General features: G+C 44.5%; 1 protein-coding gene and 1 long non-coding RNA gene across 2 annotated transcripts; one reads left to right on the top strand and one right to left on the bottom strand.

Annotated features, from left to right (window-relative positions):
• Positions 1 to 5,751: 5,751 nt before the first annotated feature.
• LOC128313714 (uncharacterized) lies at positions 5,752 to 18,488 on the bottom strand. Its single transcript, XR_008294771.1, has 2 exons — positions 16,957 to 18,488; positions 5,752 to 14,483 (listed from the first exon to the last, which is right to left on the bottom strand). It is a non-coding gene; the product is annotated as an uncharacterized LOC128313714 (long non-coding RNA).
• CRYM (crystallin mu) lies at positions 6,066 to 21,345 on the top strand. Its single transcript, XM_015067142.3, has 8 exons — positions 6,066 to 6,327; positions 6,816 to 6,969; positions 8,913 to 8,975; positions 13,574 to 13,675; positions 14,161 to 14,344; positions 17,756 to 17,877; positions 18,778 to 18,862; positions 20,999 to 21,345. The coding sequence occupies exons 1-8, from the start codon at positions 6,158 to 6,160 to the stop codon at positions 21,061 to 21,063; spliced, it is 945 nt and encodes a 314-aa protein (XP_014922628.1). The 5' UTR covers positions 6,066 to 6,157; the 3' UTR covers positions 21,064 to 21,345.
• The last annotated feature ends 1,339 nt before the right edge of the window (positions 21,346 to 22,684 follow it).

The raw sequence follows: 22,684 nt of genomic DNA, 5'->3' as shown, positions 1-22,684 counted from the left end.
TATGAGATAGGTAAGATCATATTCCTACATTATAGCTTATATTCACAAAGGTCAATTCACTTCCCTAACGTCAAATTAAAACCAAAGCTGGGGCACTTCCCCAAACCTTCCTTCTAATCTTTAAGCTACAACCAAAATAAAAAATAAAATAAAAACAGTTAAATTCAAACCTACGTCTCCAATGGGTTTTTGAGTTTGTATTCGTTTTGGGGAGTGCGAGATACAGGTTTTCCAGGACGAGCGGCAACAAGGGGGTGGAACTCCGGGAGAGTCCGGGAGCACCCTCCGCCACAGCCCGGGAACTTGGGGAGAATGACCCCAAGCGGGGAAGACCGGACGGGAGGACCCCAAGGCAGAGAACTGCGACACTCACCACACAGGCATCCAAAGCGCCACACCTGCCCATCTGCCGCCACCTCCCACGCTCAGGTGCACGCGCGAGTTCCGCCTGCGACACGATGTCGGAACGCCCTACCCAACCGCCCCGCCGCGGGTTTACCGCCCCCGGATCGCTCTGACCTCTCCAAGGCGCGCTACCCGGCGGGCGGGAGGACCCAGAGCGCGCCGCTGGGGCCCCATCACCGCCCCCCCGCCAAGCGCCCTCCCGTGGCGGTTCTCCCGCCTGCCCCTCCCCACCGCCCACCCGGCGCCTACAGCCCAGCCCAACTTCCGACTTCCAGGGTGTGCCTCTGCTTCCTTCTCCTGGCACCTCCCCAACTAGAAAAGGAGGAGGGAAGTGAGATGCTCACCTTGGCTGCAACGTTTAAGGGGAAGCCAGCTGAGTAATCAAGATCAATATTTTTGATTAATTTTTAGTTTTCAAAATAAAAAAAAAATCAAATATAAAAGTGCCGTGAGGTGCGAGGGTAATCCTGACCCTGTTTTTATTTAAAACTTTGGTATTTTGTTCATGGTGGATTTTTTTCTTCTTGGTGTTTTAATTTTTTTCAATATTGCACTTAAAACAATTTTTTAAAAATCTTAAAAGTAGTGTGTATTTTGAGTTCTGAATATGTCTCTTAAATTTGGCGCTTGAAGTGAGTACCTTAGCCACTGTGTTTGCCTCATCCTAGTGACAGCTCTGCCCTGCCATCACCTTCAGCATGGTAGTGGCAGAAAATCTAGAGAAGTACAAGTGGCCACCTCCTGGGGTGGGGGAGGCGGAAGCTAGCAGAGAACTTCCCAAATTCCAGAAGCAGGTTTGCCTTGCCCCTGGACAAAGCCTCAGGGGAGGACAGGGAATGGGCAGTGACACCAGTGACGTCTTTACCAGTCCCTGCATTGCGACGTTTATTAATATTCTTTCTATTAAGTCATTACTACTAAGAGGACTTTCATTATTTTAATAATAATAAAATAAAAACATCAATAGCACTTAATAATACTAACATAATACAGTCAAACCTCGGATTGTGAGTAACTTCCTCAAGTGTTCAGCAAGAGGAGCACACATTTCTAATAAATTTTAACTGTACCTGATGCGGAATGTCACGTGATCATAACTGAGCCAATGGTTCTTCTCCCCCTTCCCCCATCTTTGCAGCATTGTGGGTGATTGTCTCCCATGCCCGGATGCCCGGTCTCAGGCTGTGGTGTTTGACAGAAATCGGTGATTTTTCAGAACATTGGAAGGTGCCCACAACTGACACTAGTGTATCTTTTGTCCCTTCAAAGCACCTATGGATGGTCCTTTGCCTTTCCACACAAGAGTAAGCTTAGGAATGCTTTGCTTCATTCTAGGTCAGGCTGCCTGCAGACACAGACCCTTTCTTCCACTGTCTTATTACCAGTTACATTAAATACAGTCTATGACAAGAATTTATTAATACTGTACTGTAGTCAACATCCATTAGCGATAGTGAAACTCATCCTACACCAAAACCCTCCTCTCTCTTGTCCCCCTCACACCAGCCACGAAGGTTTTTAAAGGTAAGTTCAGGTTAATTTGTTTATTTTTCTTTATATTTTGTATTTTCTTTATTATCTTGTATTATATTACAGTATTGTGATCATCTTATGTGAATATTTTGCGGTTGTGGAATGAATCCTCTGAGTTTTCATTATTTCTTCTGGGGGAAATTCGCTTTGGTACATAAGTGCTTTGTATTACAAGCATGTTTCTGGAATGAATTATGATCACAAACAAAGGTTTTACTGTACTTATTAAGAATACTCATGAAACACCAACCTGCTAAACACAACAAAATGATTTCATTTATGCCTCTGGGAGATACAAATTCTGGGAGGTTGGTTCTAATATTATCTGATTTTACAGTTGAGGAAACAGCATAAAGGTGGTAAAGTCTCTTGTACATCCAGTATGTACAAGTAGTAAAAACCAGGATCCAAATCCAAACTAGCTGATCTCAGAGCCTTTTCTTGGGAATCACTAATGGAGAAGCTACCTGAGAATGATTTGGTGGTGATTTCATCAAAAAAGGCATTAGAACACCAGTAAAACCCTTAGAGACAAATTGGGATATTAGGACATCTGTTAACAATGCATCACATTGATGAGTTAAACTAACATTTATGTAGTTGACCCATAAGCATTAGGTTTTTGAAGTGCGCAGGTCCACTTCAGATTTTTTTTTTTTTTTGTAAATACAGTCCAGCACTGTAAATGTATTTTCTCTTCCTTATGATTTTCTTAATAACATTTTCTTTTCTCCAGCTTACTTTATTGTAAGAACAGTATATGATACAACATACAAATTATATGTTAATTGGTATGCTTATGTTATGCTTATGTTATCAGTAAGGCTTTTCTGGTCAATAGTAGTTAAGTTTTGGAGAGGAAAAAGTTATATGTGGATTTTTGACTGTGTGTGAGGGGGTATGTTGGTGCCCCTAACCCCTATGTTGTTCAAGGGTAGATTGTAATCATTTTCATAAATCCCTAAATGTATATGAAACTCTTAACAACCATTCTGGATGGAAGCTCTTTGTAAACTAGGCATAAAAGGGTGTTTATTTCTATGTCACCCAAAAGCATGCCATATCCCTCACTGTCTCAGCCAACTTCAGTGACACCCTCCCCCCACCACCACCCCCCCCCCCCCCCGGGAACATTTGGAGCAGGGAAGTGTTTATTGAACAACTGGATGGCCTTTCAGTCCACACCTGCAAAACCAGCTTCTAATCTAGATTCTAGATCATGTTCTACAAGTGGACATCAGACTTGTGGAAGTCAGTTGGAATTCAGGACCAACCAGCCTCCCTAAAACCACTATTCCTACCCAGTCTGGGTGGGAGGAAGAAGGCTGCCCTACCCTTCTATGAGGACTTCTTCCAAAGGTGGTCACAGGCTCCTAAGTTCAAACAAGAACTTTCTGTCTGATAAGTCAAATTTTACTAAGGACCTGGGTGATGTTACCCAAACTCATAAAAGGAAGATGACCTTGAGTAATTCACAGACCCTGTCTTTTAAATAGTTACACAGTTATTTTGATGCAAATTAAAAATGATTAAAAAAGAACATTAATCTCCAATCATATGCTAATTTTGCTTCTACTGAAGCTAAAGAAGGTACTATAATTTTTAACAAAATATATTAAGTAAACAACAAAAGAGATGTCAGAAGGTATTAGAGCCTCCACAGAACCTGCCAGTTGGACTCCTGGCATATGTGATCACCTAAGAATCCGCTTCTACCTGCCAGGTTGTATAACTCCTGACCACAGTCAGAGGTATTGCATAACTTCCATTATGAAAAGGTTCTGCAACCTTGGAACCAGTTAGTACCCTGTGTCACTGGCCCCAAAAGAATTAATTCAACCAAGATCAATTTTCCCGGTGGTACTTGACTGAAGACCTGAATGATGATACACAAAGCTTTATAAGGAAGATGATTTGAGGCGATTTACAGACTAGTCTTATTCCTACAGGATTTTCTAGAAATGAATACAGGAGCTTTGTATTTTAACCAAGCCTCAGTTATTTAATTAACAATGGAAGGGGAAAAAATCTGCCTCTCCTATTTCATATCTCTTTTAGTTAGTATTTGGTTTTGCTTTTTTTATCCTCAAGAATAACAGACCAACTCCTTATTTTCTTTATACCTCTACATTTTTTAAACTCAATAAATATTACAGAATAATAACAACACAATTTATGACCCATAAACATTTCTGTATTCCCAGCAGCCCTGGGCATCCATTTCTAAGAATAGTAAACTGAACAAACAAAATTGTGTAATTGAAATCAGCTTTTCCCAACCACCACAGTATCTTCTCGTTTTTTGATGATAGAAGAGGTTCATTTATTATGTGGCTACTCTGTGCTAAATACATAATATACAATTTATTTCATTGGTAAATATATTGGCATTTCCCCATATACCACCTTTTATTATGATATGACTATTCCCTAAGAAATGCCCTGCACAGCTCACAACCCAAATATCAGGGAAGTAACAACAGAAGCACTCGAGCCCCCTGACCTGTCTCCCAGACTGCACATTTGCTCATCTGTTTCATCCTATACATTGGCACAAGAATCATCTTTTTAAATGGTCAGTTATTTGGAGCATGTTATTTCTTTCCAAAGAATCGCACTTCTTAGCCTCCTGATTCCAAGAGGCATTTCCAGTTTTATCTTCTGGTGCTCCTGGACATCAGCCCCCACCCCCTCCACACTCACACTCCTGTTCCAACCCAACTCTGTCTGGCAGAACACTATTATTCCCAAGGACTAGACAATATTTTTTCCAGCCATGGACTTCACCTGGCCTGAAATGCCCTCTTCCTCTCTTTCTGTCTGTGTAGCTTAATTGTAAGGATTGGAGTTCTGGACGGACGCCTGGGTGGCTCAGTCAGTTAAGCGTCTCAGGTCATGATCTCGCAGTTCGTGGGTTTGAGCCCCATATCAGGCTGTGCTGACAGCTCAGAGCCTGGAGTCTGCTTCAGATTTGGTCTCCTGCTCTCTCTGCCCCTCCCCTGCTCACCCTCTGTGTGTGTGTCTCTCTCTCTCAAAAAATAAATAAACATTAAAAAAAAGAAAAAGAAAAAAAAAAGGATTAGAGTCCCGGAGACAGACTTCAAAGGCAGATCCCAACTCCTCTGCTGATGTGCTGAGTGACTGTGGACAAAGCCCTTCATCCCTCAGAGCCTCAACTGGAGAGCCCGGCTAAAAACACCTACCTACCATAGAGGTTGTATAATTCAATGAGGTGATTCACCTAAAATGCATGGTGCATTACCTGGTACATAGTAAAGTTAACACTGTTGTTGTTTTACCATTATTAACTTTATTTTTTGGCTTGATTTATCCCCTCCCCCCTTCATAAAACCTTTATCTAAACAGTCGACATCAAAATAATCTCTTTTCTTTGAATTATCAAAAACGTTTATTTTTCCTAACTCTGATATGGCAGCTACAATTTACCGCCCTGCATTTTGGTTACCTTCCTGTTGCACATATTGTCTTATTTCCTCTTCTCAAGAATAAGCTCCTTGAAGAAAAGGTGCATTCTTAGGCATTTTGGCTCTATGTGTCACTCACTGAGGCCATTATATCTTGTCCTGGGAACTTCCACCTTTTTAAAAGGTGAAGGTTAAGTGAGTTAGTTAACCTAGAAGAAAATTCTGCACTTAAAACAATCAGCAGTGTGGGATCTGGAGGTGGGAGTGAGAGTGGGAGGGAGGTTGGGATAAGAGACTCCAGAAAGGGGCAGAATTGAAAAGAAAACGTTTTTTAAATAACTATCTTGTTTCATCTAAGATCTCCTAGCAGCAGGTAACAATTTAAGAAAAAAAAGGAGCCCTGCCACCGTTTGACCCCTATCTCCCCTCTCTCCTCTTTCCGGGAGAGGACGACAGGTGGGGAAGAACGAGGGTGGGCACGACTAAGCCCTTTGCAATGACTACAGCTAATTATAGGAATTGTGGAAGTGGACCCAAGAATTCTGAACTCCCAGCCCACCCACTGCCTCAACTGCGATCCTGGAGAATTCGTTACTGGAGGGGACCCAGCTCGGCCCTGGGTTGGGGGTGGGGGGAGGCGTGGGAGACAGGCGGAGGGCGGAGACCAGCGTTGCCCCGCCCCCCAGCTAGGCGGTGACCAGTAGGCGGCACCGCGGCGCCCAGCTTTCATTTAGGGAGCAGCCTCGGGAACACCGTGCGCTGTGCCCCAGCTGAAATCGAAGGCCCGCGGCGAGATGAGCCGGGCGCCGGCGTTCCTGAGCGCCGCCGAGGTGCTGGAGCACCTCCGCAGCTCCAGCCTCCTCATCCCGCCTTTGGAGGCGGCTCTGGCCAACTTCTCCAGCGGCCCCGACGGAGGCGTCATGCAGCCGGTGCGCACCGTGGTGCCGGTGGCCAAGCACAGGGGGTGAGTGAGAAAGGCGGGGGCCAGGTGCTGGAGAAACTGGAAACTGGGAAGGGAAGGCACGCGAAGGCAAGCAGCGGGAGAAAGGAATAGAGGGCTCGTCTAAATCATTGCTAGTAACAGTTGCCACCTAATATTTGCGCTAACCACAGTACCAAGTGGGCGCTTTACAGGCGTGATCTTGTTTAATTCAACACATTCTCCATATAGGTAGGTATTGATGCAAGCATTTTACTGATGGGGAAAACTGAGACTTAGGTTAACTTACCCAAGGTTACACAGGTAGTTAGTAGCAGAACTAGGATAGTTTTTCTCATCCAGAGGCCGACTCTTATACTCCGCATACTGCCTAAAGGAAGGACAGCGGAAATGGGGGGAAGGAGGGACAGTAGGGCAGTGACAGAGGAAAGAGAAAGGAACGTACACTGGGACTTGCTAGGGCACCCCAGCATTGCTTGGAAGGGGTTGAAGTTATCCCTCTCTCCTTGCAGCTTCCTGGGGGTCATGCCTGCCTACAGTGCTGCAGAAGACGCCCTGACCACCAAGTTGGTCACCTTCTACGAGGGCCACAGCACCATCTCCATGGTGCCCTCCCACCAGGCCACTGTGCTGCTCTTTGAGCCCAGCAATGGCTCCCTTCTGGCGGTGAGCAACTCCCTGCCTGGGATGAAGTGGGGGCCCCTGGGCCCAGAGCTAGCCTGGAAATTAGTTCTCTGAGAGAGCTGGGTGGAGATTTGATGGGGACCACACGTGCCCCTCTCTGAACATGATGTCTCTGGATACCAGCAACAATGAAGGGTGTCTGTGACTGTGTATCTGTTTCCAGGACTTCCTGAGGATGCACAATCCAGCACCAGAGTGCACCTGCTACTTGAAGTGTGTGACAGTGTGGAAGTAATAATCTCATCATTCTTGTAGATGCTCTTGCCCTGTCCCAGTTACTCCAATATACAGCTCATCAAACTCAGTAGCCAAGGAAACATTTATTTAGTGACTTCTCTAGTGGAAGAAAAGGAGTGTCCTATAATCCCTGGGAGGCTTTTCTGAGAGATACACAGTCACTGGTTTTAACGGTTCATGGTAGTACCAAAATACAGCAGTAGTTCATTCATTGAGCACTTTGTATGTATCAGGCATGGAGGACTCGACTTGTATTAACTCTCCTAATACCTAGAAGCACTGTGTGAGGTAAGTAATATCATTAGCCCCCTTTTGCAGATGAGGAAGCTGAGTCACAGAGCAACTATGCCCAACTTACCCAGGTTTACCTAACTAAATAAGTGGCATGGCTGGACTGCAGACCTACTCAGTGTAAGTCCAGGGTCTATACTCTCTGGAGACTGTGTCTACTGCCTTTCTAACTGCCACTTACTGAGCACTTACCATGTGCCAGAGAAGAGAATTTGATCTCATTCAATTGTGGCAACATTCCTCTGTGGGAGTTTTTCTTTCACACCCACTCCCAATTTCTGTTGAGGACTCTGAACCTCAGAGTAGTGGAGCCACTTTGCTGGAGGTCACACAGCTGCTTAGCCAAAGGCCCAGGAATCATTGCTAGGCCTGCCTGATGATGGAGTTTGTACGAACTTGTACTCTGAACCCATGTGTTCTGTGCCCTCCAAGCTGGCTCTGAGACCAGGCAGTTGAGTTGTTAGCTGGGTCAGTCTCCTTCATTCCACCCATACTTCTGGATCTTTAAATCCTCTCTCCTGAATTTCTGGCTCCCCAAGGAACCTGGCTGTATATCACTCCTCTGGGGAGACTGTGTAGCCCTACCCAACCTATACTCATTCTGAGGAGATGACATTCATACCACTGCCAATGGTGGTTCCCCCAGAAAGTGGGACCGGCTCAGGCTTTTAAACTAAATGACAAGACCTTAGATCCTTCCTGAATCTGCTCAGTAGTAAGTGATTCACTTCCTTGTCTATAAAATGAGAATACTGATACTACCTGGGGAGCAACTAAGATGAATAACTTAAAAACAGGAGAATAACACAAAGGATGGTGGTTATTTTTAGCCAGACATAATTCAGAATCCCCTGGGGAGCTTTTGAAAACAAGGGTGTCTGGATGCCTCCCTTAGAGAGATTCCCTGGGCATCTGTATCTTCACAAAGCTCCCCACATGTGTGGTAAGAGTTAAGAGCCAGGTAGAATTTCAGTTAAGAGGTAGAATTTCATGGCCCTTGCACAGATATCATATGACTTACTCTAATTCCTCAAATTGTTCCTTCATCTGGTGTTTTGAGAGACCCAGGGAAAGAAAATAAAATGGGCAATTCTTGAAGGCTCATCGTGTGCTAGATATTTACATTTATGTGAGTGCTTTAATCCTCACCAAAGTCTTCTGAATGGTTGGCATTGTCTTTGTTTTTACAGGTGAGCCAAATGGTACTTAGAGATTAAGATATTTCTTCAAAGGTGCATTTCTCATAAGCGGAAAAATTAGCTCCAGATCTGACAGCAAGCCTGTGCTCTTTGTAGGATACTGTGATACTTCCTGACGCTGCTCTTTTTGAGCTGTTTCTTTCTGCTTAAGTCGTGGCTAGGGTTGCCCCTCGCTCACTGCCTCTCCTTTCCACCAAGGTCATGGATGGAAATGTCATCACCGCAAAAAGAACAGCTGCAGTATCTGCCATCGCCACTAAGGTAAGATTAGTGCCAGCCTGTGTTGTTGGGGTTTGCTGGAGAGCTGGGTTGGGTGCCTCAAGCTTGAAAGCCTAAGGGAGAAGTGAGAGACTTACTTCGGTATTCCTTTGGACATAACTGGAACTCCATAAGCCAAAAATGGGATGTCAGATGAGCACAGGGACTCATGAAACTATTAAATACCACTTAATGAGCACCACTAGATTCCGGGGACCCTACATACCTTATTCCTTATCTTCACATCAACCTTGCAAAGGAGATAGGATGATCTCCATTTGCCACATTTAGGAAATGTGGCTCAGAGAGGTTATGTGAGTTGCCCAAGATCACACAGCTACTGAGAAGCAGAGCAAGAATTTAAAATTTGACTCCTATGACCCCCAGGACTGCTTTGTTGCCCCCTGCCCCCGTACTACACTGCTCCTGGTAAATCAGGGTAGTTGCTGCATAGGCCAAAGCCAATCCTGCACAAGAAGCAGAGGGGGAGATGAAGAGATCCAAGTGCACTCACGTATTCATTCAGCTAGTACCGCCTGAGATCCTACTATATGTTGGGCACTGTTCTAAACATCAGGGATATGGCAGTGAACAAAACAGAGAGTGGCACATGGGGGTTTAAGAAAATACACAAGATGAAAAGTGAAGTACACAGTTTGGTTTGCTAAGAAAATAATTAACCAACAACAAACTCCTTTTGAGTTAATAACATGCTAGGATTTGCTTTTAAAAAAAACCCACTACTGACAAAAAACAGATAGTGTGCTGCTTGAAAATAAAGCAGAATCGAGAATACTGGGGAGGGGTGACCTTCCGAATTACCCATGGAAGATCTCATTCACCAAGAAGGTGACATTTGAGTAAAAACTGAGGGAAGTAAGTGGGGGAAGGGGCACTCTTCAGGCGAAAGGGAAAGCAAGTGAAGGGGGCGATGATGTTCCTGAGCACTGTCAGGACATCCTACAAAAAAAGCAGTATCTTTAGAGGTTAGCGTTACGGAGAAGAGGCTTGGAAAGCTGGGTGTCTTTCACGTGAGATGGGAATGTATACGGTTTGCTGAGCTGGTTTAGGAGTTTATGAGGAATGAGCATAAAGAGGTATGGGGTCTGGGGAGCAGCAGAGACCAGGTGTTCAGATTGTGAGCGTGTTAAGGTCTTCTAACACAAGATGGGGAGGGAAGAATGTAAAAATTAACCTGAGAATTGTGTAGGAAGGGGGCAGATCACACACCTGGATGAAATGGTTTTTTGAAGCATATCCAGACCCAACTCAGACTGAAATAGTCAAGGGACTCCTTGAGATATATATACTCACTGGTACAATTACTGCCTTTCATTTATTTGTAAAGGACTCTGGTCTTTTTCAGAAGAACTTCCAACCCATTGTCTTGATGTATCTTTCGGTTTCTGTGAGGGAGGGAGAACAAGTATTATTGGCCTCATTTCGTCCTAGAGATGGAGACTAGGACTTCCTGAAGTCATATAAGCCACGTAGCTATGGGATCCTCTGAGACTGCCTGGTCTTCATGGCCCAGGTCTGTGGTTTCCAACTCAAGCTATGCAGCAGCCATCACCTGGGGAATGTCTTTAAAAATTCAGATCCCCAAAACACAGATTTGAAATCACTAAGGGTGGGGCCCAAGAAAATGGTGGTTGTGTTGTTTTTTTTTTTTTTTTTTAATAGTCTCTGGTTACTTCTGATGATCAACCAGGTTTGAAAACCAAAATCTCATAGACCCAGCTCCCAGTTACACCATGCTTTTTTTTTTTTTTTTTTTTTTGCATTGATAAAAATCTGCACTCCCATAAGAGTTGAGAATCATTGAGCTGATGCTTCAGAGTTTAGGCTGCAACTTCGTAGCTTTATGCCCAGGGGTGCAGATGGGTTATTTCAATAAGGAACTAAAGGTCTATTACACTTTTTGCCCTGGAAGAGAGAGTGTTTTCTTTTCCATCACTTCTCATTCATTTAGGGCTTTGGGGAGGAGGATGAGAAGTATAAGAGGTTCTCGGGTTTGTCAGTCACTGCAACTTCTTTGCATTTGGATTGCACATACCCTGAGTTGTGGATTCTGACATGCTTTTTCAAGGTGACAGTACATATCAGAGTTTATCCCTGGCATGCATTTATTCGGCAAATAATTGAGTTCCCACTAGAGGCCAGGCCCAGTGCTCAGTCTGGGGCATAGAATGGTAAGTAAAACCAGATACAGTACCTGCCATCATGGAACACAAGAGTCTATTTGGGGAAACAGATATTAACCCAAAGATCACACCAATACCTGTGAAACTATTACCTAGACAAATACATCGAGTGCAAGAGGTGAAGTGCAATGAGAGTGTGTAATGGGAGGTCTATGGGATTTGGAAAGGCTCTTCTGGTGGAAGGGATATCTGAGGAGAGATATGAAGGATAGGAGGAATTACTTGTGAAGGACAGAGAGAAAAATATTTCATGCATAGGAAAGAACCTGTGCAAAGGCCCTGTGGTTGATGGTAGCACACGTGCTTGGGAATTTGCAAAGAAGCCGGTGTGGCTGAAGGACAGGAATTGCAGAGGAACATGGCCTGAGAGGGGGCTGGGGAGATGGCAGGGCTACATCTAGTGCTGTTCATTAGCAAATGCAGATGACACACACACTTCCAAGCTCTTTAAGTAAGAAACCTATCAGATTCATATACATGTTTTTAATTATTTGCATGCTATGGGAAAAAGAATGAAGTACCACTAATCCTGCTATGATTTAATACATCTTATAAATGTTATGCTATTTAGGAAAAGAGATGTCTATTGTAACATTATTACCAAGGCAACAAATTATCAGGTAAGACAATCAATCAGAATTAGAGATTTAGTTTCACAAGTTGAAGGTTTGTTTTACAGGACACTGCAATGATTTCTAAAGCCCAAGTGTACTTCAAAGAATAGATTCATATTAACTAAGAACAGGAAAAAAATTGATTTAGTAAAGGAAAAATCACCTAATTCTCCTTGTTGGATAAGAGCATAACATTGCTTGTTTTGTTGATATTGTAATTTTGAAAACTTCCCAAGTCAGATACATTGAACTATATTTTATGGCACAAAATGGAATCTCTCCTTCTGTAGCTACAGGAGAGATGAACATCTGCTACTATTTCTGTGACTCCTTTTTGCTAGTAATTAATAATTAAAGAGACTTTCGCTTTTAGGATTACATTCCAGAAATTCAATAATTAATATTGAAGAAAGAACAGACTCAAATTTTACTGAGTGAAATACAGAAAAGGCAGAAGAGGTTCTTTCTTTCTCTCTCTCTCTCTCTCTCTCTCTCTCTCTCTCTCTCTCCCCCTCCCTTCCTCTCTCTCTCTCTCTCTCTTTTTTTTTAAGTAGGCTTCATGTCTAGCATGGAGCCCAGTGTGGGGCTTGAACTCACAACCCTGAGATCAAGACCTGAACTGAGATCAAGAGTCGAATGCTCAACTGACTGAGACACCCAGGCACCCCACAAGAGGCTCTTATTTAATATGGATGGTGTGCCAGTAGGTCTCAACCCCAAATGATTTTTGCCACCTGTCCCAGGGACATTTAGCAATATCTGGAGACATTTTTGGTTTTGTCACAACTAGGGGAAGTAGGAGATGCTACAAGTATCAAATGCATAGAGGCCAGCGATGCTGCTAAACATCCTGTAATACACAGGAGAGCCCATGCACCCGTTTCTGCTGACAAAGAATTTCCAGCCCAAATGTCAGTCATGCTGAGGTTCAGGAACCCTGCTTTACTTCCTACACATAATAGGAGATTTGTGCCAAATCTGTGCACATGAGACTGTCTCTGCCCTCATGGGCTTACAGATCAGTACAAGAAAATAAATCTGTAAAGAAATAAGTGCTGTGAAGGGATGACTTCTATCAGGGGGGTCAGGAAGATTTCACCTTAGAGATGATACTTGATATGAGTTGATCATAGAACCCCACTCCCAAACACAGACACATGTACATCCTTAGCAGGTGCCACAAATGCCAGGTCTACACTCCTCTTTAAAGGAAGATGGAGGCTGAGAAAGGATCAGCAGTGGGCTTCGAAAATATAACGGAGAGCCTTGAGTTGCAAGGAAGGGCCCATGGATTCCAGGTAGCTCTTAGAAGTAACTCAGGGCTCTGAGAAGTGGGTGTGGCCTATCATGTCCCCAAGATGGGGTGGCACAGGAGAAAGAATGTGGTCTTTGGAGAATGAAGGGTGTGGTTTTTGGAGCCCCACTGTGCCATTTAATAGTTGTAGGACCCTGCAAGTTACTTAACCTCTCTGGACCCCAATTTCTTCATCTAGAAGAGGAGGATAAAAATAGGAGTGCCTTGCTCACAGGGTGATTGCCTGGACTAAATGAGACCATGAGGGTAAAGCATTGGCATATATTAGGGGCTCCCTGAAGGCTCCTTCCTCCCCTCCACGCTCTGCAGAGGAGAAACTGAAACACGAAATATCATCTCCTTCATTGCCCAAGAGATAGTGAGGGAGCTAAAGATAGGGCCAAAGACACCTGATACTCAGACTGTGTTTGTTCTTCACCTGGCTGCTCTGTCTCCCTTGACCTTTGCCACCTGGTTTCTCTCAAATAGTTTTTGAAACCACCCAGCAGTGAAGTGTTGTGCATCCTTGGGGCTGGGGTCCAGGCCTATAGCCACTACGAGGTCTTCACAGAACAGTTCTCCTTCAAAGAGGTAAGTCCAGGGAAGGCTAGGGGAGAAGAGGAGAGGGAGCGATCATGACCTTTATCTATACTCCTTCACTGAAACATGGGCAATTCTGAAATAGTTAGGTCAAGAGTCTGATCTAGACCATTCTTGTTTTTTTTAATGTTTGTTTATTTGTTCATGAAAGAGAAAGAGAGAACGCCTGCGTGCCTGCGTGCTAACAGGGGAGGGGCAGAGAGAAAGAGGGAGACAGAGAATCCCAAGCAGGCCCCACACTGTCGGCACGGAGCCTGATGTGGACTCGGTCCCACGAACCGTGAGATCATGACCTGAGCCGAAATCAAGAGTTGGACGCTTAACCAACAGAGCCACCCAGGCACACCCATAGGGGATGATGTAAATCCCCTTACCCCAGAGTGGCTCAACTTTCCCCTGGCACCAATGAAACATAATAAAACGTAAACAGACAAACAATCATGGCACCAATGTCCCTCTTGTTACCCCCAATGAAGGTGAGGATATGGAACCGCACCAAAGAACATGCAGAGAAGTTTGCAGACACAGTTCAAGGAGAGGTACAGGTCTGTTCGTCGGTCCAGGAGGCGGTGACAGGTGCAGATGTGATCATCACAGTCACCATGGCAACAGAGCCCATTTTGTTTGGTGAATGGGTGAAGCCGGGGGCTCACATCAATGGTAAGCAGAGTGGCTCCCGGAGCCATGGGTAGATGGTGGCCATTGTTGTCCCTGGGCTGAACTAAGCGGCTGCATCTGCAGAGCTATTTTCCTCATGCAAACGACCAAGCTTTTTAAGGCCCTCAGGAACATGTGATCCCTGAAAAACAATATTCACTCCAAACTTTGAAACAAAAATCCTGAACCAGAAGCTTATACATTTAAGTTCTATAAAATGTAACATTTTGGCAAGTGATCAGTCACAGCTAAGTTCTTAAATGTAATGGAATTTAAATTACAAAAGTCAAATGATTCCTTCTTTCTTAAAAATACTTAGAATTACCCCCTGAAAAAGTTTTTTTTTTAAATTATAGCACAAAAGACATTTAATATGACATGTGGATGCTATTTAATATGTGTGATAGGATGGGTGGGACTCCAACCATAAGAGTTCCTGGGGCTTCTGAGGATTCTCAAATGACTCTGGAGGTTATAGCAAGAGCTGGTCTCTGTCGAATATTTACTGTTGCAGGTGCTGTTCTAAATTCTTTATTTGTATTACATCATTCAATCCTTACAACAACCTGATGAGGTAGGAGATGTTCTTATCATTACCTTCATTTTATAGGTGGGTAAACCAAGGCATAGAGAGATTAAGTGACTTGCCCAAAGTCAGAGGTTCTTAGTGGTAGAGCTGGGATCTGAACTGAAGCAATCTACCATCAGAGCACAAGCTCTTCAATTTTACTACTCTCTATTATCTTCCAAAAAGAAGACTGGAATCTGGTGAGCAAGGAGGGCAAATACTAGGGGTTTAAACACGTTTTCAGTGCCCTCTGTTCTGGTGACAACCACCTGGTGTGAACTCAGAAGCTAAGAATTCTGTACACATTGGCAGAGAACAGGCAGAAGCCCAGTGTCATGGTTGCGCATCCAATCACAAATGTGTCCTGAATCCCTACCATGTGACAGGCACTATTCTAGATGCTGGGGAGGCCAAAATAAGCCAGCACTCGGGGACATTTGCTTTCCTGATGCTTACATTCAGGTGAAAGGAAATCGACAACAAACAGCTAAGCAAGTAGATGGACTAGATGGTTCCAGGTAAGGGGAAGTTCTGTGAAGGAAACCAGTGTGTGGCTTGTCTGAGGAATGGGCCAATGCGAAGTGAAGGTCTCAGCTTGTGTGGGACTGGTGTTATGATGTGAGTCCAGAGGGTAGGCAGGCAAGAGATGGGTCAGTTCTGGCTTTGTGACAGTAAGACCATTTCTGGAAGGACTCGGGAAATCAAGAGAAACCAGTTCTTGGTAAAATGGACAAGAGCTGAATGTTCAGCCAGACCGACTTGATTTTTTTCTTTTTCAGCTTAAAGCAGTACGTATGTATTATCTTGCAGTTTCTGTGGTTTTGGGGTCTGGGCATGGGTTAGCTGGGGCCTCTGCTCACACAAGGAGGAAATCAAGGTGTTGTCTGAGCTGCGGTCTCATCTAGAGCTCAGAGCCCTCTTCCAGGGCTAGGTGGTTGTGCAGATGCTTCACATTGTTAAGAGAGGAATACTGGTTTCCTGGGGGCTGTTCTCAGCTCCTGGAGGCTGTCCACGTTCCTTGTATGTCTGTTTCATCCTCAAAGCCAACAACAGAGAATCTCTCTCACACTGTGACTCTCCAGGAAGTGCTGCCTAAATCTTGAGTCCAGGCATCCCTTCTATTTCCCTAGCCCAAAGACAAAATTGGCTTAGGTGTTTACAGAGGCATCAAATATATTTCAGAAAAGTATGTTACAAGTGTGGTTGACAGGGAGACACCAACAACAGATTTTACTTACTTTACAGCTTGGCTAAGAGATAGGCCTAATTTCACCCCCGCCCTGCACCCTCTCCCCGCTGCCCCAGCTGGGGTCTGACCCTCACCCATTCTTGCTCCACTGGAGCAAGGCCAGGGCCCAGACTGAGTGAGACCCCTCCCTTCACTGCCTGGCCCACCTCCATCTGCCCCAGTGGCCTCACAGGACCCTTTGAAAACTCCCCCTTCTCAGAAGAACTGGGGCAGGAGAGGGTTGGGGAGAGGGGATGCAAGTGCAATGAGAAGAGGTGGCTTGAGAAGCTAGGGTTTTTCCCACCAGCTTATGATTTATTTACGAGCTTCATTTAGTTAGTGCTTTTGTTCTACAGAACTCCCCACACAAATGCCCTTCGAGAAGGACATTTTTACACCAATCTCGTTGAAAATTAGAGTAGGGGACAACAGCAGGAGAGGGAACAAGTAGAGAAAACTGGACACAATGTGGGAAGGCACATAAATGCCACCTTATGTGGGTGCAAGGCTTTATAACGGTTTCCAAAGACTAGCTGGCCGTGGGCTGGATCCAGCCAGCAGATGTGTTTTGTTTGGACCATAGTGTGCTCTAAAAATCAAGAAATAACACATGCAAATAGATTTCCTGCTTCTCTTTAAAAAAAATAATAAAAGGAAGAAGGGGAGAATATCTAACAGCGGCCCTGCATTCTCATGGCCACAATTAGCTGGAGATGAATGGTGCCTGCCCTCTTTACAAGGGCCAGCTTTCTTCTGTGTACCAAGGGCTCCACCATTTCCAATCCAGCCCCTCTGACCAGCTTTGCTCATGTTCCTTACCTGCCTGGCCTTGTGGACTTTTGGTGGCAGCCTCTGTGTTATCCTACGTGCCGGTGCCAGGAGGCATGATTCCTTGGATTCATCATTATGCTGCTGGGCTCACTGCAAAGGATGTGATATCTCGGTGCCAGGATGGAGCCAGTTTCCTCTCTACTGGGGCTTCTCCGTGAGCCTGGCACTGGGCTCCTTTGTCATGAGTGAAGAGAGAAATGGTTGGGGGTGAGGAGTGGGAAGGATTCAGAACCAAGCGGATTGATAGAAGATGGAGGAGTGTAGGGTGTGAATAAGCTGTAAGTGATGTCTCTGTTCCCAGAATTTTATAAAGAGGTCACTGCCCCCAATAAACAAACAGAAAAGGCATCAAAGGGCCCAGGAGCATGTCTTAGATACACAACCATGGCCAACACCTTCGGTTCTTTGAGCCTCTTTTGTGCACCTTGTAAATGGAAATCAGACATGAAGCGTACTTGTGAGGATTATAAATAAAATGTGCGAAACATCCCACAGATAGCAGGCAGCCAATAAATGAATGCTAAGTTGCCTCAAAATCTCTTAGAAAGATCTTGGTATGAAATGCAAAAAAAAAAAAAAAAAAAAAAAAGACAGGCATTATTCTTATTGATGAGTGTTCAGTCTTGCTGATTGGGGGGGCTGGCATTGGGAAATGAGGCATCCCAAATCTGAGTGTTCCCCTGTGTTCTGTGTCACCTCCTTTTCCCCACCCCTCCTCCACTTTTTGGCACGTGTAGTGTCCCTTGCCTCTATTTCTGGGTTCAGGGTCCGTTTTGCTGTCTCTTAGCCATTGGAGCGAGCAGACCCGACTGGAGAGAGCTGGATGACGAGCTGATGAAACAGGCTGTGCTGTATGTGGATTCCCAAGAGGCTGCCCTGAAAGAGTCTGGAGATGTCCTCCTGTCAGGGGTGAGCCTCTCCTCCTGGTGGGCTGCTGTCCAGCTGGCCTCACCTGGATGCCAGGGTTTCATTAACCTTCCCTGCCGTTTGGACTGTTCCAGACCTCAGTCACTCCTACCTCTTTGTGGGTGACAGCCCCTAAACATCTCTCAACCCTTTCTAATTCCCTTCTGGAATAATGTGGCCATTATGTTAATGACATGTGTTTTCCTGTCCCCTTTGCCTGGAGAGCAGCTTGACGGATTTTTCCCATCGGACTGAGCTGTCCTATGAAGCAGTAAGATTGGGAGATAAGTGGCTGGCAACCTTCCCAATGTGGCCAACAAAGTAAGACTGGGGTTGGCCACGTTCTGGCCTTATTCTTCTGTAATCAGAACATAGGAGCAAGAAGAGGGCTGCCAAAATGAGCGTTAAGATAAGAATATGCTTATTTCCTCACTGACAGACTGTCTTGGCTGGACATTCTCCTGGCTATAAACTTGTATCTCTGCATTCATGGTATATCACAAAGGCAGATATTATGCAAAAAAAATATATAAATATATATGTGTGTGTGTATAATTATATTATGATTATATATTATACAATAATTATAATTATTATATTATATGTTATATATAATACATGTTATATATAATTATAATATTATATATAACACATAACATATTACATATGTTATATATATGTGTGTTATATGTAATAATTATAATTATATTATATATATATACATATGTAACACATATATATATTATATATATCCTTTTTTTAATGGGGGGAGCCAGTTTACAAATGGTCTTTTTGTCAAGAACCTCATCCAGTTCTGGGTGCTCTCCCTGCCCCTGCTTCAGAACCTGACCAGAGCAGACACTGGCTCCATGGCCCCCGGGTCAGTGTGTGTTCATTTCACAGGCTGAGATCTTTGCTGAGCTGGGAGAAGTGGTGAGGGGAGTCAAGCCAGCGCACTGCGACAAGACCACGGTGTTCAAGTCTTTAGGTAAGGACTGTTGCTCCCAGGGCACACTCCAGCCAGAGCACAAGGGCAGGCTTGCCCATTGGTGCAAAGGGGAATGAGTCACTGGACTCTGTATTTGAGTCATGAAATCTGTCATTTGAGTCAATTATTTATGTGTGTTAGCACAGTAGGTAGTAAGCCCATGAACTCTGGAACTGGGTGGTTCTGGGTGGGATTCCCTTCTCTGCCATTCCCTGGATATGCGTCCTTGGGCAAGTGACCTCACTCCATCTGAGCCACAGTATCTTCACTACCTGTTCCCTTCAGTGTTTATGAGAATTAAGTGACATGTGTATGTGTGTAAAATGATTTGTATACAGCAAGTGTCAGCAGCAAATCATTTGGACTTAGATCTAAATGAAAGTCAGAAGAAGGTATCCTTCAGAGGTGGGGGTAAGGATGTTTAAAGACAGGGAGCTTGGGGCGCCTGGGTGGCTCAGTCAGTTGAGCGTCTGACTTTGACTCAGGTCATGATCTCACAGTTCATGGGTTCAAGCCCTGCGTCAGGCTCTGTGCTGACAGCTCAGAACCTGGAGCCTGCTTCAGATTCTGTGCGTATGTGTGTCTCTCTCTCTGCCCCTTCCCTGCTTGTGCTCTGTCTCTCTCTATCTCTTAAAAGTAAACAAATGTTAAAAAAAAATTGTTTTTAAGACAGGGAGCTTAAGGGAAATGGCAGGGAGACCTACCAGAAGAGACCCACCCAGGAAGTACAGCCTGAGACCCCTTTTTGTCCTTCCTTCCCTACCCTCCTACTTGCTGATTTGATAGGGACTTCCATGGGGAGCCCCATTACCGACAGAAGCCCAACAAAGGATGGGCTCCCAGTGGCCAGTTTGCCCCTCAGCGCAGCAACTTTACCCCCCACTCGGAGTTAAGGAAATGGACGCACATGATAACAGAGCTGATAGTCAGCTGATACACCTAAAATATTGAAATACTCCCAAACTGGTTGATAAATAGTTATTGCCCTGAGCCCCCAAGAATGTCTTCCACCCTTCTCCCAAGATCTTGCCTATTTCCTATGATCAAGAACCCAAAGCTTTAATGCTTGGCAGAACATTAAGAGTACTCTGGCCACCTAGCATCCATGCCAATGGGTCAGTATCCGTGCCTTGCTGCCTTTTAAATATATTTTCAAAATCTCTCATGCACAGGGAGACAGGAAAAAGCAGTGTAAACTTTACTCAGAGCTTGGTTCAAAGACATCACACTGATCCAGTTGTGATGGAAAATTTCAGAGTTCAGAGATCAGAGGTCAGCAACCCCTTCAGCAGACCATACTGCAGAAATCTGCTGTGCCCTTCTGAGCAATTTTTGTTTTCTTGCTTTGGGGATTGGTTTATTGGCACAGCTTTCCATCTAGCAGGTGCATATTAAACACCTATTATGTATCAGACTCCGTACTGGATGTAGTGGTGACTACAAAAATTAGTAAAAATCATACCTGTCCTTTAAAAACACATATCCACTTGAGGTTAAGCTTCATATCCAAAACAATAAGATAAGTGGGGTTGCTGAAGGATGCAGGGTTTGGACTAGACCAAGGGTCTGCAAACTATAGCCTGTGGGCCATACTCGGCCCACCTCCTGTTTCTGTCCTGCCTTCAAGCTGGGAATAGTTTCTAATCAGATGACTAGAAAACAAAAAAGAAGAAGAATATTTTGTGATGGATGAAAATCACATGAAATTCAAACTTCAGTGTCCATAAAGAAAGTTTTACTGGAACATGGCCAGGGTCGTTTGCTTACCTATCATGTATGACTGCTTTTGCCCCACAGTGGCAGAGTTGATTGCAACAGAGACCATAGGGCTTGCAAAGCCTAAATATTGACCATCCGGCTGTTCACAGAAAGTTTTCAGCACACTAAATTAAACTTTGAAGGACATTTAAAATGTGTTTGGTGGGCATTTCTTGCTTAGTATCTTTTCCCTGCTTCACCCTGTCCTTCGCAGACCTTCCAAGCCTAAACGCACCTCTGGATATGAGTACGTTTTTACCCCAATGGGCATGGTTAGCAGCACAGACAGTGAGTCAGGAAACTGCCAGTCACAGGGCCTGGACTGTTCCTGGGAATGGTGTTCTGACAAAAAGTGAACCACATTTCTGCCCCTTCCAGGAATGGCGGTGGAAGACCTGGTTGCAGCCAAACTAGTGTACGATTCCTGGTCATCTGGCAAATGAAACGAAGGAACTTTGCGTGGAGGTAGATGCAACAGCTCAAGGGATGTTGTTACCAGCTCCCTTGCAATTTCTAGATCAAATGAGGGAACCCGAGGTACAGTGAGCTATAGTTTTGAGCTTATCGTGTCTTACCTTAAATAATGAGATCCCCATTTGTGTGTGTAGTTGGAAAGCAAAATTAGGTGGCCATTTCTTCTGTTACACCAGATTATAGTGATGCTCTGTTGCCCCCCGTATTTCACTGCATTTTGTAATTCCTTGAAATAAAGCATTTTCCAAGTCTGCAGTTCTCACTGTGGTCCTTTCTGTCCCCCATGGAAGAGGAAGTGAGGAAAGCAGGTGCTCCCATTCACTCCCTGGGGGAGTTCCAATGACCATAATTAAATTTATTTAAATTATTTAAATTAGTACAAAATTTAAAATAAAAATTTAAAATATAAAATTCACCAGTTTAAAGTATACAATTCAATGGTTTTTAGCATGTTCACAGGGTGCAACCGTCCACTGTCTGATTCCAGAACATTTCATCACTCCCCAAATGAAACCTGGTGCACATTAGCAGTCACTCCGCTTTTCCCCTTTTTCCCAGTCTCTGCCAACGACTGATCTGCTTTCTATCTTTACGGACTTGCCTCTCCTGGACATTTCATATAAATGGAATCATGCTTTATGTAGACTTGTTTCTGGCTTCTCATTATTTAAATTTCAAGGAACAATGGAGCTTCTATATTGGTCAGGACTGCTTTGGTCACAAGTGGTAGAGACCACAACTCAAACTACCCTAGGCAGAATGATTGAAAGAACGAATGAATGAGGAATGGAGTATATTGGCTCTTACAATTCAGAAGTACACAGGTAACTGCTCACAGCTACAGCTGTATCCAGGGCTCCAAGTATCCATAGGACCCAGTCTTGTTCTCTCCATCCCTCAGCTCTGTTTTCTTCAGTGTTGGCTCCATTACCGAGTAACTTTTCCCCTGGCTGTCCTCTTCGGCAACGCTAGCAGAAATGGAGATTATCCCACAATTCGAAGGACCATCTAGGTGATGTGCCCATTTCTGTGCCTAACACTGTAGCTAAATGAGATGGAATACTCTGGCACAGTCCAGTGCCATGTGCCTGTCCCTGAAACAAACACATCCTCCCACTATTCTGATGCTGCTATTATCCGGGCCTGGGTCACATGCCCCCATTGAAGTCCAGAGTGGAATTAGTCCACCTGACCACATGAGCTAACAGAAGAGAAGGGGGCTCTTAGCATAAAGAGGGAGGAATGGGTATTGGGTGGACAAATCTACAGATGTCACTAAAGTATCAGTGTTGAGAGGTTCATTAGGAATTATCTAGTCCAACCTTCTCGTCTTCCAGATGAGGAAACTGAGGTGAGTTTTCCCTAGCTCCCCCAATTCACTAGCAGAGTTATGTTGCTCTTGTCCTGCCAAAGACCCCTCCCCCATCCGAATCCACTCCCACTCCTAGTCTGGCTATGAGATAAGTCAACAGCAAAGAAAAACATTTTCTATTGCTTTGTTTTCCTACACAAACTCCTAACAGTTCTTCTTCATGCTACAGAATGAATCCACAAGTTCACCCATTCCCCTACTCACCTCCCCTCTGGTAA

The sequence above is a fragment of the Acinonyx jubatus genome, chromosome E3, assembly GCF_027475565.1.
Source record: "Acinonyx jubatus isolate Ajub_Pintada_27869175 chromosome E3, VMU_Ajub_asm_v1.0, whole genome shotgun sequence".
NCBI lineage: Eukaryota > Metazoa > Chordata > Mammalia > Carnivora > Felidae > Acinonyx > Acinonyx jubatus.
The sequence above is the reverse complement of the archived record's forward strand: the minus strand, read 5'-3'. Positions and strand labels throughout refer to the sequence as shown.

What these genes read in the sequence shown, in the direction of transcription:
- CRYM (XM_015067142.3), top strand. Translation starts at nt 6,158, where the DNA reads ATGAGCCGGGCGCCGGCGTTCCTGAGCGCCGCCGAGGTGCTGGAGCAC. An exon ending in CCGGTGGCCAAGCACAGGGG is followed by an intron (nt 6,328 to 6,815) that starts GTGAGTGAGAAA and finishes CTCTCCTTGCAG; the next exon opens with CTTCCTGGGGGTCATGCCTG. An exon ending in CACGGTGTTCAAGTCTTTAG is followed by an intron (nt 18,863 to 20,998) that starts GTAAGGACTGTT and finishes TGCCCCTTCCAG; the next exon opens with GAATGGCGGTGGAAGACCTG.